This window comes from Kogia breviceps, chromosome 7, assembly GCF_026419965.1.
Source record: "Kogia breviceps isolate mKogBre1 chromosome 7, mKogBre1 haplotype 1, whole genome shotgun sequence".
NCBI lineage: Eukaryota > Metazoa > Chordata > Mammalia > Artiodactyla > Physeteridae > Kogia > Kogia breviceps.
This window is the reverse complement of record NC_081316.1, coordinates 6,751,779-6,770,084: the sequence shown is the minus strand read 5'-3', so window position 1 is coordinate 6,770,084 and position 18,306 is coordinate 6,751,779. Positions and strand designations below refer to the sequence as shown.

The following is an 18,306-nucleotide window of genomic DNA, read 5'->3' as shown; positions in this document are numbered from 1 at the left end:
TTTACCGCTTTAAATGCATATATTAGAAAAATAAATACTGAAATCACTGATCTAAGCTATCAAGTCAAAAGGTTAGAAAAATAACAGCAACTTAAACTCATGAAATTAGAGGAAGAGATTAATCAAGAAAAGAGTAGTTAATGAAATACAAAACACACACTAAAGAAAAATCAACAAAATCAAAAGTTGACTCTTTGCAAAGAATATGACACTGATATACCTCTAACAAGGCTGATAAAGGAGAGAAAACCAAAGTGATCAATATCAGGAATGAAAAAGAGCACACCGATCCAAATCTTATAGACTTTAAACAATAACAAGATACTATGGGTGATTTTATAGCAATGCATTTCACAGTTTAAATTAAACGAACAGAGTCCTTGAAAAACACAGCTTATCAAACGAATACAAGAAGAGATAGAAAGCCTGAATGAATAGTACTAGAGCCATTAAAGAAATTGGGTCTGTAATAAACACGCTAGAGCACTGGCTGAGGATAAAAGGATGTGGGATGAGCGGTGTAAGAAAGTTATAAATATCAACTACGGCTCATGAGCAAAAAGCTGCAGAAGCCAAGAATGTAGCAGCCATGCAGTTTTCTCGATGCCTTACCATATACACACCAATTTATTTGTCTCTTCTTTTCCAATTTGATATAAGAATTGTAGCTATGATATATTTCATATATACAATGTATATAGTTTATATAACTTATTCTTCAGATGTTTGCCGTTTCCTCAGCCTCGAGTCTATAATGACCGCTGGCAAATTTTGGAAGCTTTCAGCTATTTCTTTAAATATTTTTTTTCTGCCCCACATGCTTTCTCTTCTCCTTCTGGGACTCTGATGACAAGAATGTTATATCTTTTGTGATTGTCCCACAGGTCCCTGAGGCTCTGTACATTTCTTTTCTCCCCAAACTATTTTCTCCGTGCTGTTCAGATTGGATAATTCCTATTGATTTATCCTCAAGTTCACCAGTTCTTTCCTGTTATCTCCATTCACCTATGGAGCCCACCCAGTGAGTTTTAAATTTTGGTTACTGCAATTTTCTGTGCTGAAATTTCCATCTGGTTCTTCTTTATCTTCTGTTTCTTTGCTGAGACTTTCTATTTTTCCATTTGTTTCAACAGTGCTCAGAATTACTTATTGGAGGATTTTTCATGACAGCAGTTTTAACATCCTGGTCGATGATTCTGACATCTGTGTCATTCTGGTGTTGCCAACTGTTGATTATCTTTTCTCGTTAAAGTTGCAATTTTCCTGGTTCTTGGTATGATGAGTAATTTTGGATTGTTTCCTCAGCATGTTGAGTGTTACTATGAGACGCTGCTGCCTTTCACATTTTCTATTTTAGCAGGGAGTTTAGGTTCAGAGTGCATGTCCGCATCCACTTCTGTGGGCTGTGGATTGAGCATCAATTTAATTTTCAAAGACTATAGCGTGCTATCCTGGTCTGCCTAATGTGTGTGCCACCCAGAGGCTAATTTGAAACCTGGGCAGTATTCGACACTATCGTTTCTTTCTCAAAGCTTTTGCTGTGTTGATTTTAGTCAGTTTCCTGCGTGGGCTGATTTGAAGGGAGAGGGGTGACAGTGTGCCCAGGAGGAATCCGAATCCCTCCTTTCCGTAACCTGCCCTCCACTCTCCCGTTGGGAAGGGATGAGGTGCTGTCCCTCTGCTGTCTGTTGCTTGGTGCAGGCTGGGGACGGCAGACAGGACACCGCCCCCCAGCCCCCAGTCTCTGCAGCTGCGTCTTCGCTAACATTCACTTCACGGAGGACACGGGGCGGAAGGTCAACTGGTCAACCCCCCAGTCTCCAGAGTGGAGAGGGGACAGGGGAGGAGTGTCGTCTCTGCTCCTGTCTCCTGGCAGTGCAGGGTGGGAATGGCCAGCAGGCTCTGAACGACAATCCCCCCGGTCACAGCATCTAGTTGGCAGGGGTACATACGGCTTCCTTCATGGTGTCTGCCTGGTGTAGACTAGGTATAGTCAAAAGGCTTCCATCAGCAGGGCTGCCCTCTTCCCAGTCCTTACAAGAGATAGTGGGCTTTTTTCTTTTTCTTTTCATTTGTATGCTCGTTATCTGTGCCTATGAGTGTCATGGCCTTCTGCAGCACTGAGGCTGGGGTATACAGGAGGGAGGGAAGGAGGGAGGAAGGAAGGAAAAGAAAATCCAAGGGAACTCACTGCTGGAGTATCCCTTAAGTCCTGAGGACCCTCACCAGGCTGTCTTCTTTTTCTAGGAATAGGGTGGAATGTGCTTGCTCAAATCTTGTCCAGAATTGGAAGCCTATATAGTTTATTCATTAAGTTACAGAATACTAAGTAGAACTGAGACAAAATTAAAGAAAGAATAAATAATTAACCAGAGACTGATACTATGACTACTGGGGCTCTGTGTCTCCCCTTCTAGGGGAGGGAATGCAAGGCCATTATATGTATAAAGGACAGCTGCTGCATCCTTCTTAGTGAAAAGAATACAGTTGTCACTGTTGCTGCATGGAAGTTTAAATATGTGTAGAAGGGCCTGTATGGATGCTCTGGAGTAGCCAAAGGGGTAGACTGCACTGGTTATAAAGCTACTGACCTGTAGCCCCAAGCCCTGCTTCTAAAGTCTGCCTTGTGATGCTAGGGCTGAGACTCTGCAAACATCTCACCTTTGCTAGGTAGTCTATCAACAGGGTGCACTAGAGAGAGACTGGAAAACTAGGGAAAAGGAGAAGGGAATTACTTCCTGTTTTGCCTGCTTTTCCCGACAGTGTGGCATTTCACCCCAGCAGCAGAATGTGGTTCTAGCCTCTTCCGGCAGAGCCAGCCTTACCCTGACCCCTCAGAAGTACTAGCAATAGCCAGCCGGTGGCCCCTCCTCAGAGGTTTAAGGCCCAGCCCCAGGGGTGAGGGGGTGGGGTGGGGGGGTCTCTTCCAAGCTTCTAGGTTCTAATAAACCCAGCCTCTTCCCTCTCTTCCTTTGCTCCTCCCACCCTAAGGGTAGTGGACGCCCCCTGGAGCTATTCTCTCTTTATACTTTCAGGAGGCCCTTTTTGCCCTCTCAGCTCTCTAATACCTCTACTAGAAAACTTCATATACTAAATCTATTCTGTTGAAACAATTAGTATAGATTCTGTTTTCCTGACTGATATAGATTCTTATTGGTTAATATTAGAATATGAAACAAAATGTTCAGGTGTTTTTACCTTCACCAAAGAGAGGTTTCAAACAAATGGGTTTGAATGGCACAGAGGCAGAAATAGGACAGTTACATAATGAAATCTTCCCAGGTGGCATGGTATGGGGAAAATAGCACCAAAATGAGTTATATGCCCTTATTTTTTTTTTTTTTTTTTTTTTTTTTTTTTTTTTTTTTTGCGGTACGCGGGCCTCTCACTGTTGTGGCCTCTCCCGTTGCGGAGCACAAGCTCCAGACGCGCAGGCTCAGCGGCCATGGCTCACGGGCCTAGCCGCTCCGCGGCATGTGGGATCTTCCCGGACCGGGGCACGAACCCACGTCCCCTGCATCGGCAGGCAGACTCTCAACCACTGCGCCACCAGGGAAGCCCTATATGCCCTTATTAAGTGCCACTTACTAACTGGGTGATATTGGATAAGTCATTTATGGGCTTCATATAGTTTATGGATGGGCCTTACCTATAATTAAAAGTGAGCAAGCCAGATTATCTCTAAGTTTATCTCCAACCTGAAACTATCACTTTATTTTCAAGAAATCACCAGTAAAACCATCTGGGCCTGGATTTTTCCTTGTAGGAAGATTTTGATAACTTCAATTTCTTTAATAGAGGGTACATATTCTGTTTAATTTTACGTAAGTTGTAATTTTCAAAGAATTTTTACATTTCATATAAATTTTCATAATATTCTTGTAATGCCTGTAGGATCTATAGTGACAACACTTCCTTAATTCCTTTTCATTCCTGATAGTGATAATTTGTGGGGGGTTTTTCGTTTGTTATGGTTTTTAAAAATTTTTTTAAACACCTTTATTGGAGTATAATTGCTTTACAGTGGCGTGTTAGTTTGTGCTGTATAACAAAGTGAATCAGCTATACATACACATATATCCCCATATCTCCTCCCTCTTGCGTCTCCCTCCCACCCGCTCTCTATCCCACTCCTCTAGGTAGTCACAAAGCACCCAGCTGATCTCTCTGTGCTCTGTGGCCGCTTCCCACTAGCTCTCTATTTTACATTTGGTAGTATATGTAAGTCCATACATATACGTTTTATTTCCTTTGGAAGCTGGGTCATATGAAAAGCATAACTTTTTTTAACTTTATGAGAACCTGCCAAATATTTTCCCAACCTGGTTGTACCATTTAGCATTTTTACCAATATGTATGAGAGTTCGAAGTTGCTCCACAGTCTAACCAACATGTGGTACTATCAGTATTTTAAATTTTATTTCATCATTCTAGTGGGTGTATAGTGGTAGCTCATTGTGCTTTAGCTTTAGAATTGCACTAATGACTATGAGGTGGAGAGTTTTTTCGTATGTTAGTTTACATCTCTGTATCCTCTTTTATGAAGTAACTGTTCAAATCTTCTGCCCATTTTTAACTGACTTTTTTCTTATTATAGAGGTATGAGAGTTCTTTATATATTTTGAAAATACTTTTCCCAGTCTATGACTTGCCTTTTTATTTTCTTAGAAGTGTCTTTTTAAAAAGTGTTAATTTTGATGAAGTCCAATTTGGTTTCTTTTATAAACCGTGCTATTTGTCCCTTACTTAAAAAAAAAAAAAAAAAAAAACCACATTGCTTAGCTCAGGTACACTAGGAATTTTTCCACTGTTTTCTTTAAGAAGCTTTATAATTTTAGTTCCTGCATTTAGGGCTAGGATCCATTCTGAACTGACATATGGATATCAAATTACTCCAGCACCATTTAGTGAAAAGCCTGTCCCACCGCTATTGAACTGACTTGGGACTTTTGCTGAAAACTGATTGATGACACGTGTGGTCTATTTCTGGACTCTATTCTATTTCATTGATCTACACGTCTAAGTTTACACCAGTACCACAGAGTCCCAATTACTGTAGCTTTATAGAGGTCTTAAAATAAGGTAGTCCTGCAATTCTGTCCTTCTTTCTTAAAATTGCTTTGGCTTTTTCAGGCCCACTGTGTTTCCATTTCAATTTTAGAACTAGCTTGTCAATTTTAACTTTTTAAAAAGCCTTCTGGGATTTTGACTGGGCTTGCTTTGAATCTATAAATCAGTTTGGGGAGAACTTACACCTTAATAACAGTGAGTCTTTGGATTCAGACATGTGATACATCTTTCCATTTATGAAGTTGTTCGATTTCTCTCAGCAATGTATTGTGGTTTGCACTGAACCTATATGGCCGCCCTTCTAATACATTTTTCAAGCTGACCCTCCCTACCCCTTCTCCAGGCAGCCATCCTTTTTTTTTTAAACAGATTTTTAAAAAATTTATTTATTTACGGCTGTGTTGGGTCTTCGTTTCTGTGCGAGGGCTTTCTCTAGTTGTGGCAAGTGGGGGCCAGCCTTCATCGCGGTGCATGGGCCTCTCACTATCGCAGCCTCTTTTGTTGCGAAGCGCAGGCTCCAGACGCGCAGGCTCAGTAGTTGTGGCTCACGGGCGTAGTTGCTCTGCAGCATGTGGGATCTTCCCAGGCCAGGGCTCGAACCCGTGTCCCCTGCATTAGCAGGCAGATTCTCAACCACTGCGCCACCAGGGAAGCCCGACCCATCTTTTGATCACTAAAGATTCGTTTGTATTTTCTATAAATGAAATCATAAAATATGTTCTCTTTTTCATCTTGCTTCACTCACTCAGCATAATTACTTTTGTGTGTGTGTGTGTGTGTGGTATGCGGGCCTCTCACTGTTGTGGCCTCTCCCGTTGCGGAGCACAGGCTCCGGACGCGCAGGCTCAGCGGCCATGGCTCACGGGCCCAGCCGCTCCGCGGCATGTGGGATCTTCCCAGACCGGGGCACGAACCCGTGTCCCCTGCATCGGCAGGCGGATTCTCAACCACTGCGCCACCAGGGAAGCCCTCATAATTACTTTTAAATACAGACATGTTGTTGTATGTATCAATAGCTCACCAATTTATTACTGAGTAGTATTCTATTGTATGGATATACCACAATTAGCTTATTCATTCAACTTTTGATAGACTTTGGGTTTTTTTTTTTTTTTTCCCTCCAGTTTTTGGCTTTTACAAATAAAAGCTGCAAGTACAAATATTAATGCTTGTATTAGCATACAAGTATACATATGCTCTTATTTCTCTAGGGTGAATCTCTGTGAGAAGAATGGCGGGGTCACATGGTAGATATATATTTAACATTTTAAACTCCAAACTGCTTTCTAAAATGGCTGTAGGGCTTCCCTGGTAGCGCAGTAGTTGAGAGTCCGCCTGCCGATGCAGGGGACGCGGGTTCGTGCCCCGGTCCGGGAAGATCCCACGTGCCACGGAGCGGCTGGGCCCGTGGGCCATGGCCGCTGAGCCTGCGCGTCCGGAGCCTGTGCTGCGCGACGGGAGAGGCCACAACAGTGAGAGGCCCGCGTACCGCAAAATAAATAAATAAATAAATAAATAAAATGGCTGTATCCAGATTATGGATCACAGTGAAGTGCAAAGGCATGCAGGTCAGAACAATCTGTCTCCTATCGTTCATATGCATGCTGGTAATGAAGATTTATTCATTCATCAAATATTACTGTGTAACTGATGAATGGATTGAATCGGGTTAGGCAAAGAGGATACAGCAACGAACAAGACAGCCATGTTTCTGTCCTTATGGGGCTTACATTCTAGAAGAAAAGCAGACACGAAACAATACACTTCACAATTATTTGCTTACAAAGAGGCAGAGTGCTCTCGTCTGGAGACTTTCTGAAAGCTTCTTTTGAGCTGAGTGCTGAAGGATGAAGAGCAGGCAACAAGACAGATAGAATCCTAACACACTGCGATAGCTGCGACAAAGGAGTAGTTCTGGGCTCCAACGTAACTCTCCTAGGACATAAATTTTTGTTAACTGATTTGTTTATTCCCTCAATCCGTCAAGCTTGCATGAAAATAATCCTAGCCTTTGGCATAAAAAACGGGATTTAGGAGCACCATCTTCTTCTGTCTTCCGATTCAACGCAAAACTGGGTGCCCTCTCCAGGAGAGCACCGTCCCTTCTGAGTGATGGAAACAACCGTCAACCCTCCTCATGAATCAGCGGAATCACGAGAACGACAGCAGCGGTCGTGGCAGCAGCAGCTCACGTGGTGTCTCATAAAGAGCGGAAGGGCATATATACTGCCCACCACCCAGAACGGGCACTTCCCGAGCGCTGCCATGTGGTGGCGCTACACGACCTTACCTGATGTACGAGACGACGCGGTGAAGCAGGTACTGCTCGCGCCATTTTATGTAAGAATAAACTACAACCCAGAGAGAGTGCATAAGTTGTCCATGGTGACAGAGTAGAAACTTGGGCCCAGTACCGTCCTAACGTTGTTCATTATATTAATTACTACACAAGAAATAACTTTGCAAAGTTACCCTGCAGCACTCGTGGTAGGGATGCCTGCAAAATATCAGTTTTCCTTGGCAAGGTAACTTAGTGGTGGACAAGTGATGTGCTGACGGTCCGGAGGGCTGCTTTTGAGGACCAGCAGCGTCTCTGACACGGCAAAAATCCTCAGGGAAGGCAGCGTAGTGTCACGCAAACCTGAATTATTTAAACCTCAACTCTTCCACTTATTTAGCTGCGTGACTGTAGGCAAGTTACCTGACCTTGCTTAGTCTCAGTAAAGAAGGTGAAAAACAATAACAGCCTTGCAGGTTTGGAAAAAGATCATTAATGTTTGTAAACACCCAGTAAGTCGATAGGAACACAGTAAGTTGTATATAGATAGTAGTTAGGAAAGTTGCTCCTTTCATAGCATCTGGAGAAGATCCCAATTACTGGAGGTGAGGGGTGTCCCTGCCCCCTACTCCTCTGGTACACATTACTTCTTTAGAGGTAATGTGGAGGCAACACAGGGCACCAGAGGAGAGGTGAAGATTCAAGCTGTCCCTCCGGGTTTTGCACTTCCTCGCAACAACACATTTTTTGCTGCTTGAAACGAACCCAAGGTTGAAAGAGATCCCAGGTTTCAATGTTCATGAGATCCCAAGATTTCAACTCAAGGTTGAAAGGAATTCATCTAGACTATCTTCCTTTTATTAGACTTCATTTAGACCCATTGAAATATGAAAGAGGTAGCACTCTGTCCATCCTGGCTACATCATTTGGAATGTTCCCTTTTGCAACCTTCCTTTTACCACAAAAATAAACACATGGGTATAGTTTGAAGCCATTACATGCAACGGAGAGAGAAGACACTGGCAGAAAAACTGGTTTTGCCATGAGTTGCCTACTTATTACTTAGAGGAATAAGTAGGTAATTTGCTTTTTTAAAAAATGGGAATGACAGTGTATGAAAAATCATCCAACACCCTAGACATGATGGTACGAAAGGAAGACACCAATATGAATCGAAATAAATCCAGAAAGACGAGTGTATGTTCTACTAGCTAGTCTCATGCCTCTCACTGGCAAGAGTCATGACATCATCGATCAAGGTATCACACATCAGCCTATTTCACAATTTCTTTGATACACAATGGATATAGAAATATATTTTATATATATAGTAAAAACCTGGGGAAACTTGAGCTTTTAATTTTTGGTGGTGGCGGTGGCAGGGGATGCCTATTTCTTCCCCTTAAAATCCACTTCTAGTTTAAGGCTTAGAAAGTAAATTTCTATAATAAATATATATACCACATATTGCTTCATTAGATAAAATTTCATGATTTCTTAGAACCTCAAATTTAACAAATCTTAAAAATGGTTCCCTCTCTCCCAAAGACAGGATGACTACAGGAGATAAACTCCCCCACCCCCACCCCCGCGCCAGCTGTAGCTAATTGATTTGCACACTCTGTTTTGCTTGGGTCTGATACCACCGTTAGGGCCCCGCAGCCGCAGGCCTCAGCCTGTCGCCATCATGCACCTCGTGTACATCCTCCCTGACAGGACTCATCAATTCCTACTGCTTTTCACCAGGCCTCAGCTCTGGCACTTTCCCCTGGGGAGACCTTTACTGGTCTCCATACTTAACCCCTGAACCCAGTCTAATCCATCAGCCACATCGAATGAACGGTGATAGAGAATGTTTCTCCCCAAAGACAGGCAGCCAGCCTCTCCACTTAAAGCTCAGAAAGAAAGCCATCAACAGAGTCTGCTTTCTGTTTGTCAGCGTCGCCAGCGTCTTCGCTTATGGACGTTTTTATTGTTGCCGTGCCCAGCTGCTTGAGTCGGGGAAGTGGTATTCAAGGAGACATCAATTAAAGTGCTTGTTAAACGCCATAGATGCGCTTTTGAAAATGTCCCCTGGGACTCCCTGGGAGTTCCCCAAACTGGTGGATGGCACAGCTGTCATTTTGGAATAGGGTTTCCCCAAAGTTCTAAAGAACAGCTTCATAACCTACACTCCTACGCACAGCTTTTGGATCCTACTACAATTTAGTAATTACGACTTTACAGAATGACATATAACACCCGTTATTAGGAAAGACAAGCAATAACGGGCAATAAATATCAAAAATGTAAATGCGCTGTTTGAAACCTCCTCACCTCGTAACCGAACTGCAGCTCATCAGAGGTCAGCATAATGATATCGTCGTCAATAGCCAGAACAGCCTCCGTCTCGATTTCATCGTAAGGGAAGAAACGGTTACTCAACTTGTTTTCAGCAGTTCTTACAACTTTTAATGGAACCCGGATTTTGGGCCACAGAGAATCTGGAAAAAGAAAAACCAAGGTATTTATTACTCTCCTAACTTCTGTGAGGAGATAAACTGGTGAAAGCATCGCATCACAAATGAGATGGAAGGATCAACTCACACCCATGACTCTCATGAAAGCCACACGCACAGCTGTGCAAGAAGAAACTCTTCTAGGTGTGTCTTTATAATACCTTACATTGTAGATATTTCTATCCTGGGCTTCCCTGGTGGTGCAGTGGTTAAGAACCCGCCTGCTAATGCAGGGGACACGGGCTCGAGCCCTGGTCCGGGAAGATCCCACATGCCGCGGAGCGACTAAGCCCGTGCGCCACAACTTCGAGCTTGTGCTCTAGAGCCCGCGAGCCACAACTACTGAGCCCACGTGCCTAGAGCCCCTGCTCTGCAAAAAGAGAAGCCACCGCAATGAGAAGCCCGCGCACCGCAACGAAGAGCGATCCCCACTCGCCGTAACTAGAGAAAGCCCGCGCGCAGCAACGAAGACCCAATGCAACCAAAAATAAAATAAATAAGATCCTTCCAGGTAGGTACACGCTAGCTCAAAACCTGCCTGCAGCTCTGCTGGGAAATACGCGTGCTGAAGACAAAAGCGTGTGCCCCCACCACGCCATCACCAACGGCTGCCAAGGCTGCCAAATCCACCCTCACAGAACCGTGGCCCTGAAGGAGTTCCGCTTTCCTAACTTAGCACCTTCCTGCCTCGACAGCCCTGCTCTCCTGACTCACCGGGTCTGGTTTCTCATCATGACCAATTTACAGAGTAAATATCGAATATCCAGGTCCAATTACACGGGACTTTCTGGCATACTGAAGAAACACTAACTCATGACTTGCCTTACATTTTTCCCATTCTACTTTGCAATGACTGAAGCAATTTAACCTCAGGTTCCTTATTTTAAAGTGTTGTGTTTAGCATAGCATGAAATTAATACTTCTTCAGCACAGGACCCACGTCCACAGACCTCAGTGTTCTTTACAGAGGGCAGTTTGTTCTTCACGCTACATTTGTCAGATAAGAATAGAAAAGGTATCACACTGCTTCCAAAAACCCAACACGTAACTGTGGGAAGGTCTAGTTTTTGCGAGTCTTGAAGCCCCACAATGCCTGTGGCCACTCCAAAGTCACCATATACTGAAGGAGAATCGTGTGACAGAGGGAAAATCAGGAGGGAAAAAAAACCTGTCTTAACTGACTGCAGATAAAAATCCCTTACGCATGATTTACAATACATCCATGTAACACGTTGGGGTGCTCCAAGGGTCTTAGAAGAGGCACCCCCAAGGGCAGCTTCCCAGCAGGTTCTGTAGATACCCCAACATGCTTCCCAGTGAGGCCGACAGCTCCTCTGCAGGCAGCTTTCCGGCAAGTTCTGCAGATACCTTCAACAGCAACTCGGTGAACTGAAGCCCTCGACAGTACCCCAGCCGGCCTGATAACACCCCCTGGACAACTTCCTGCTGAATCCCATGGGTATCCAAGGGGGCTGCTGGTTGCCTGTTTGCCAGTCTCGGCCTGTGGCACCTGAGAACCTTCACCATGCAGTGGGCCGCAGCCACACTGTCTCCAACCGGGTCTGAATCTCAGACCTAGCTGGGGAAGAGGCTCTCCCGGGTTTATCTCCTGTGATCCTTAGGGAGCTCTCTTTTACCGTTTAGTCACCAATCTCCTATTCCCAGTCGGTAATTCTTCACATTAAACTTTTCCTGTTCACGTTACTCTGTGGTTTCTGTCTCCCACCTGGACCCTGACTGACACACCAGGATATCAGAAGGATTATCAGGATGAAAGGGGAATTGTTTTCTACGGCCTCTGAAGTCAGAACCATGACCAATGGCTGGGTGGAAGTTACAGGGAAATTGATTTCAACTCTAAATAGGTAAGAATTTTCTGATGCAATGAAATGCCTTCAGCAACACAATGTGCACTTCTATTTGAAATGTACTAACTTCAGAGACCAAACAAGATGCCTCTGAGGTCCTAGGACTGTATGGACAGTAACAGTTCACAGAAAGAACAGTCTCTGGAAAGAGCTTCAAATCTCAGGTGTATCCCTTACCAGCTACGTGATCTTGAACAAGTCAATCCCTTTCTACCTGTTTCTTTGACTAGGAAGATGGAACAGGAACACCATCTTCACATATGAGAAGGTGTGAGGATGAACAGTAATGCATTTAGCAGCATATGGTGCCCGGCACCTGGCAGACATCCACTCAGTGTCAGCTGTGCTTTCCCTTCAAAGTCTGAGTCTACTTACAGACCAAAGGATTTTTTTGTGAACCTTAGGTAGTGGTGGCAAAGTGGTACCCATCAGGTCTGGTATATTACTCTGACCATCCAGGGGCGTGTCCTCAGCATGTATCTTCAATGTCTACTTTAAGATGAACAGAATCCCTGCCATCAATCCTCCGGAACTGAGAAAACCTAACACACTAGCGGAACAAAAGAACACGGAACTTTTTCACAAGGCAACAAACAGTCCCTCTTTCTGCAACAGGTATAGAAAACAGGCTAGCTGCTTGGGTTAAGTGTAGACATTCCTCCACCCTGGATGAGATCAGGACTTGCACTTGGGGAGGGTGCACAGCCTGTTCGACAGCTTTCACATCCTTCGCCTGCATATATCCTAAAATTACTGGAGACAATGTCCATAAAGAACTAATCTGCCTCTAGAAAGTCTTTGATGGGGAAGTTTTAGTTAGAGGGTGATGAAGGCCAAAGAGGATGATTCGGGGTGCAGATGGGAATGCAGAATGAATCATGGCTCTTTTGGAAATGCGATTACCTCTTCCTGTTCTGAGTTGGGCCTGGATAGCCAAAGGCAGCTTTGGCAAAAGGAGTCTCCATCTCAATGGTCCAGCTGTCTATGAACCATCGTTACTACAAGACAGGACTTCAAGTAGAATTCCCACTTTCTTGTTTTCACATTTTCAAATAAAATAGGCCTCTAAGAAAGGGAACTACCTTTCTCTCGGGCTTTAGCATCCCTTCTGTGGAATACAGGGATAAGAGGGCAGCAATCAAAGAATAAGCATTATAATTACTCCCTGCCCTAAAGCAGATAATATTGATATGGGATTTTGATTCTGTTTAAAAAAATAGGGGGACTTCCCAGGTGGTGCAGTGGCTAAGAATCCATCTGCCAATGCAGGGGACATGGGTTCGATCCCTGGTCCAGGAAGATCCCACATGCCACAGAGCAACTAAGCCCGTGCGCCACGACTACTGAGCCTGCGCTCTAGAGTCCGTGAGACACAACTACTGAGCCCCCGTGCCACGACTCCTGAAGCCCGCGCGCCTAGAGCCCATGCTCCGCAACGAGAGAAGCCACCGCAATGAGAAGGCTGCACACCACAACGAAGAGTAGCCCCGCTCACGTCGCAACTAGAGAAAGCCTGCACGTCGCAACCAAGACCCAATGCAGCCAATAAATAAATAAATCAATTAATTAAAAAATAGGACAGGAGCATGAGGTAGGAAAGAAAAATACAGGTGAGAAAGAATAGAGGTTGGTTTTTTTTTTTCCTTTTTCTTTCCTTCCATTAGTATTTTCAAAAGAATAGATTTACTCTTCTGCCTCTCCTTGAGCCCCTGATAAGGACCTGGTTCATCTGCATAATCCCAAATTAGAGAACCGACAAAGCATGATGATTTTCTGAGTGTTAACTGGAAATCTGAATAGATACAATGGGGCCTAGTGCACAGAGCATGAGCTTTCGATCCAGAGAGATCTGTGTCCATGTCTGGCTCTGCCATTTTGCAGCTCTGTGACTGAGGCAAATTACTCAGCTAACCTGAGTTTCACTTTTGTAAAATGGAAAGAATAGCAGCTTCCCTGCAGGTCTGTCATAAGGAGTAGAGATAATACATGTAAAGCACTTAGCACAGTTCCCATTCCTTGGATATAAAAGGTACTCAGTACATGGTTATAATAACGCTGCATCATTCTCATCTTCACAAATGGATTCTTGTAAAGTCTATGAACTTCACCTCCCCTCTGACAACTTGAAGAGGTGTAGACAGAAGGATATGGGGTGACTCCTTAGGGTGCAGAAGGAAACAGTGTCACAGCTAGAAACCTTCAGGCTCTTGCTCCACTGCTTACCCCAGATGGGCTCTTTTTCTTTGAAATTCTAAATGGAACCACATGAATTATAGCTTGTGTCTCATCCTGTGAATCTGTAGCTGGCAAACAGAAATGTCACCTTCCATTCACACAAAGCAGTCTGAAAAATAAGATTTCTCAAAAACATTGCCAAATTTATGAAAAGCAAACAGCTGAGCCAGCTGACCTGATAACTTCACAGTTTTGAGCTTTAGTCCAGCTTGAAGGAGAAAAAGAACTCCTCGTGTTCAGGATTTTTTAAAAATGTGTACTGGTTAACAGTTTTCTCCAAGTTGGATGCCAAGAGCCACGTGAGCAAGAATTCTCCAACTCTGCAAAGGTGCTACACAATGTTCAGGCTGCCTGACGATGACCCAAAGCCCATCCTGGCAATCACTGTCACAAACACAACCACAGGGCTTCCCTGGTGGCGCAGTGGTTGAGAGTCCGCCTGCCGATGCAGGGGATGTGGGTTCGTGCCCCGGTCCGGGAAGATCCCACATGCCGCGGAGCAACTAAGCCCGTGAGCCATGGCCGCTGAGCCTGCGCGTCCGGAGCCTGTGCTCCGCAACGGGAGAGGCCACAACAGTGAGAGGCCCGCATACCGCAAAAAAAAAAAAAAAAAAACACAACCACAGACACAGATCCACAAACGAAATGATCAGATTATCCCCATACAAATCTTGAGCCCCCTCCAGGAGTGCTAGGGCTGTGCCTGGCGTACAGCTGGTCCCCGTGACCCTCGCTCCCCAGCGCCCAGAACTCAGCTCGAAGGAAGAGAGCTGCTGCTTCTACCCCTCGCTTTTGCCTCTTCCGAGGTGACCATCCTGAAATGCTCAGCCAGTCCCATCCTGCCTGTTAAGAACTAGGAAAGTCCCAATCTGAAGCTGGGGTCAGGATGGGGGGGGTTCCTTGAGATCAACTCAAATTTAAAACTGAAATCAATTAAAACAGAAGGCTGAGTTAAGCCTATCTGAAATGTACAGTGTAACAGCTTCCTTCAGACTGGGGCCAGGGGCCAAGCCTAATAACCTTTATATCCACCAAGCCAAGCCTGGAAACGAAAGAGCTGGGGAGAAGGAAGGCAGTGGCTTGCCTTTTCTTCTGACAGAGCTCAAAACCAACGTGACGAAAGCTCGCTGGAAATTTCTATTGCCTAGTCTAAGTATTTACTTAAACTTCAAATCCAGCAATTTAGACTTAAATGTAACCAAAAAGAAAAAAGTATTTGGTTGGGTTGGAGAGTGAAAAAAAAAAAAAAGGCAGGGGGGAAGGGGGCAATTCCTGCCTACACTAACCCTCCCAGCAGCAGGCATGTTAGCCACAATATTTACTCTAGTAAATGTAGAGAGAGCAGAAAACATCACCTTTGCCTCTAATATTTCAAAGCCTTGGACTTGCTTTTTAAAAAATATATATGCTACTAATGCCGTACATGAAAAATCAGATGCCTCTGCTGGCACGAGGGCCAGAGCTGACGGCCGCATTTACCAACTGAACCAACAGAACCACAGAAGATTAAACGTGGTTCGTGTTCTCCCCAGACAACCACGTCACCAGAGCCGGAACCCTGACCTAAAAACCACTGTTAGAAAAAAGACGGTCCAGTCCCTAACCGTGTCAAAATTAAGGCCTCATCAGCTGAGGGCTCTCTTTCCTCTTGAGAGCCAAAATATTTCAAAAATGAACTAAACTCTTGGTCCTGGAATTAACCACTCCACTTTCCGAGGGTGTACCAAACATTAAAACTGAACCCCCAGCTCCAAAACCCAGGTCTGTGCTCTTGCTTTTAGTTATGCCAATGTAGGGGCTTAGACCAAGAAGGAAGACAAAGATTTCTCCTCTCTCGTAGTGTGTAATGATACTTGCCCCAAAGAAGTGACTTCAATTTACAATAAATGACTCGCCTTCAGCCCGAAGTGGCTAATGAAGTTTCCTAAGGAGAAGCCTCTTTTGCAGTTAGCCCCAGAACTGCCTATCTGGGCAGGAGGGCGGGGTGAGGGCGGAGGCCCTCTGAAAGCTGGTGGCCTCCGCGTGCAGGAGCGTGCCTGCAGCATGACACGGAGTCGTTCCACGTCCCATGAGGGACACGCAGCCTTCCTTCTGAGAGCACGACCTCTCCCTTACAGATGAAGAGACGAACCAGCAGCGCAGGACCTACCACCCCCCTCCCTCTGGTGGACCAGGGTCTCCCATGGCCGTCCCTGCGCTGCTCCTTCTGTCCAGTCCTCCTCCCTTCCTCCCTCTTAGATGTGGCACATGGTGCCAACACCTTCCTTTTTCTTCTACCCCTTTCTTCCTCCTTTATTGAGAGTCAAAAAAAAAAAAAAATCCAGAAATGTTGGGAGGAAAAAAACGTGACATAAAAGATAGTTAATCATAATAATAATACAAAAGGCAGTGTGCTTCAGGGCATACTATGGGCATACTATTCATTTAAAATAGCTACTTTGTTTACTAAACTGTGGCTCTCTGAATATTGAAAGTAAGTATTGATTCTCTCAGAGAACAAAAGTCCCACCAAGTAAAAATTTTTAAATGTCTCAGGAAGGCATTTAAATCCTGATTTGCCTCACAGACAGAAGTAGGTTCTTCTCCCAGCCTAGACTATGGATCTGCTACCGGGAGTTTCCAGGGTTGACTATCCTGACTTCAGTATAACCAATTAAACAAGAACAGCCATAAAAAGTGCAGATACTACTGTCACGCAATAAACCAGACCTTATCGGTGATAGTGGTGCACATTACAAACTTCAAACTCATTCCTTGCTCTAATCCATCAGAAACTTCCTGGCTTTAATAGGCTATAAAGGGCAGGAGCTTTGAAGTCCCTGGGATTAGGATCAGTAATAGACGGACTGAATGAGAAACAAAATGCAGGTGGAACGTACTCTATGCGTCCTGAATTAAAAACAAATCCAATGAATCAAACAGCCCTCAACCCTAGCTGCCAGATTCCGGGGGTGGCCAAGGCAAGCAACGGATGAGCCGGTGGGAACGTCCAGAGAGGGCTCACTTTAAGGAACTGATTCAAGCCTGGGAGGGCATGCCTTGCTAACTTTCCCCCCTGGAGGTGAGGCCGCTCTTTCTGAAGAAGAAGAGCACAGTATCAGAGACGAGATAAGGAGGGAGAAAACGAATGCCTTTTAAACTGAGTTTTCATGTAAACAAATCAGCTGAGATGGCTGAGGGAAGCTGAGATCTGTTTTCCCAAAAGGCTGATGGCCTTTGATCCTATTGATTCCTAAGCCTCAAACACTGGTGGCTACAGAGCATGCCATGGGCTTAGAGCTAAACGGGCCACCCCAGAACAAGGATGAGATGACTGAGAAAACTGGGGTCATGGCTGTCTCAGAAATGGCATTACTGTTGACAGAGCAGGAAAATCCATTTTAAACCAAAGGATGCAAGTCATCTGGCCTTCCAAATAGCGACCCAGCTGAGGGGTTCACTAACGCCCAAACCAGGCCTTTCCTGAAGGCACTGTCTCCCCTCCCTTCTTACCTTCTGGGGGGTTTTTGTTCTGATTATTCCAGACGACCAGCAGCTTGGATAAACTGGGCACCTTGGACACCTCAGTGATGACCCGGAAGAGGCTCTCCACGCGGTCGTAGGTGAGGACGACGGCCGTGAAACCGTGAGACTGGGGGGGGATCAGCGGGAGGAAGAGGGGGTTGCTCACGCTGCTCCGCTTCTGCAAGAGAGCGGAGTAACCGGGGTCACGGGGGGACCGAGTGACGGCGAGGCCGGCCGCTTTCCCAGCGCCACCAATCAACCTGAACGTGGGAGATGTGACGGCCTTCACCGCGGCCGATCCAAGAGCCAAGCGGCTGTTCAAAGTCCCTCCCTCCTCCACATCTGTGCTGATGCTCTTTAACTGAGTTTGGCTCTGATACCCCTGCACAAGGAGCAGAGAACTCCTGCAGCTGAGAAGAGATTTCTAGTCAAACGCGGCAGATGAAACACAGGCACTTCTCTTCATCCCCTCCCCAAACCCACTACGGTGGGTTAGTAGATGTATACAGATATAAATATAAAAGTGCAGGTAACAGATGTACATCTACCCAGACCATGAAATGGGAGCAGCGTGACCGTGTCTCTGAGAAAGGCTGAAAGGGGCTGGAGCAGCGATGACGGCGCAGGGGAGCGAGAGCTGAAACCCCAGCACCAAGAGGTGGGCGGAGGGTGGGGGGAGCCACAAGGCAAGCAAGCCCCGACTGTAGCCCCACAAAGCCTCCGGGCTTACGCTCAGTGGGCCCCTGTGAGTAAGAGGAGGGGGCTGAAAACAGGAGGACTAGTTAAAACACGTGTAAGGAGCAGCGACGGATCCAGGGCATAAGCCTCCCCATTGCCTGCCCACTCGGCCAGA

At 45.4% G+C, this 18,306-nt stretch overlaps 1 protein-coding gene across 2 annotated transcripts in view; it reads right to left on the bottom strand.

Moving 5' to 3' along the window:
• Positions 1–18,306, bottom strand: part of EXT2 (exostosin glycosyltransferase 2) — a 131,250-nt gene that overhangs the window by 29,143 nt on the left and 83,801 nt on the right. For both annotated transcript variants that reach the window (XM_059069922.2, XM_067037051.1), the window contains exons 9-10: positions 17,442–17,631; positions 9,665–9,831 (exon numbers count right to left, since the gene is read on the bottom strand). In XM_059069922.2, the coding sequence (XP_058925905.2) occupies positions 9,665–9,831; positions 17,442–17,631 (357 nt within the window). The remainder of the gene's footprint in view (positions 1–9,664; positions 9,832–17,441; positions 17,632–18,306) is intronic.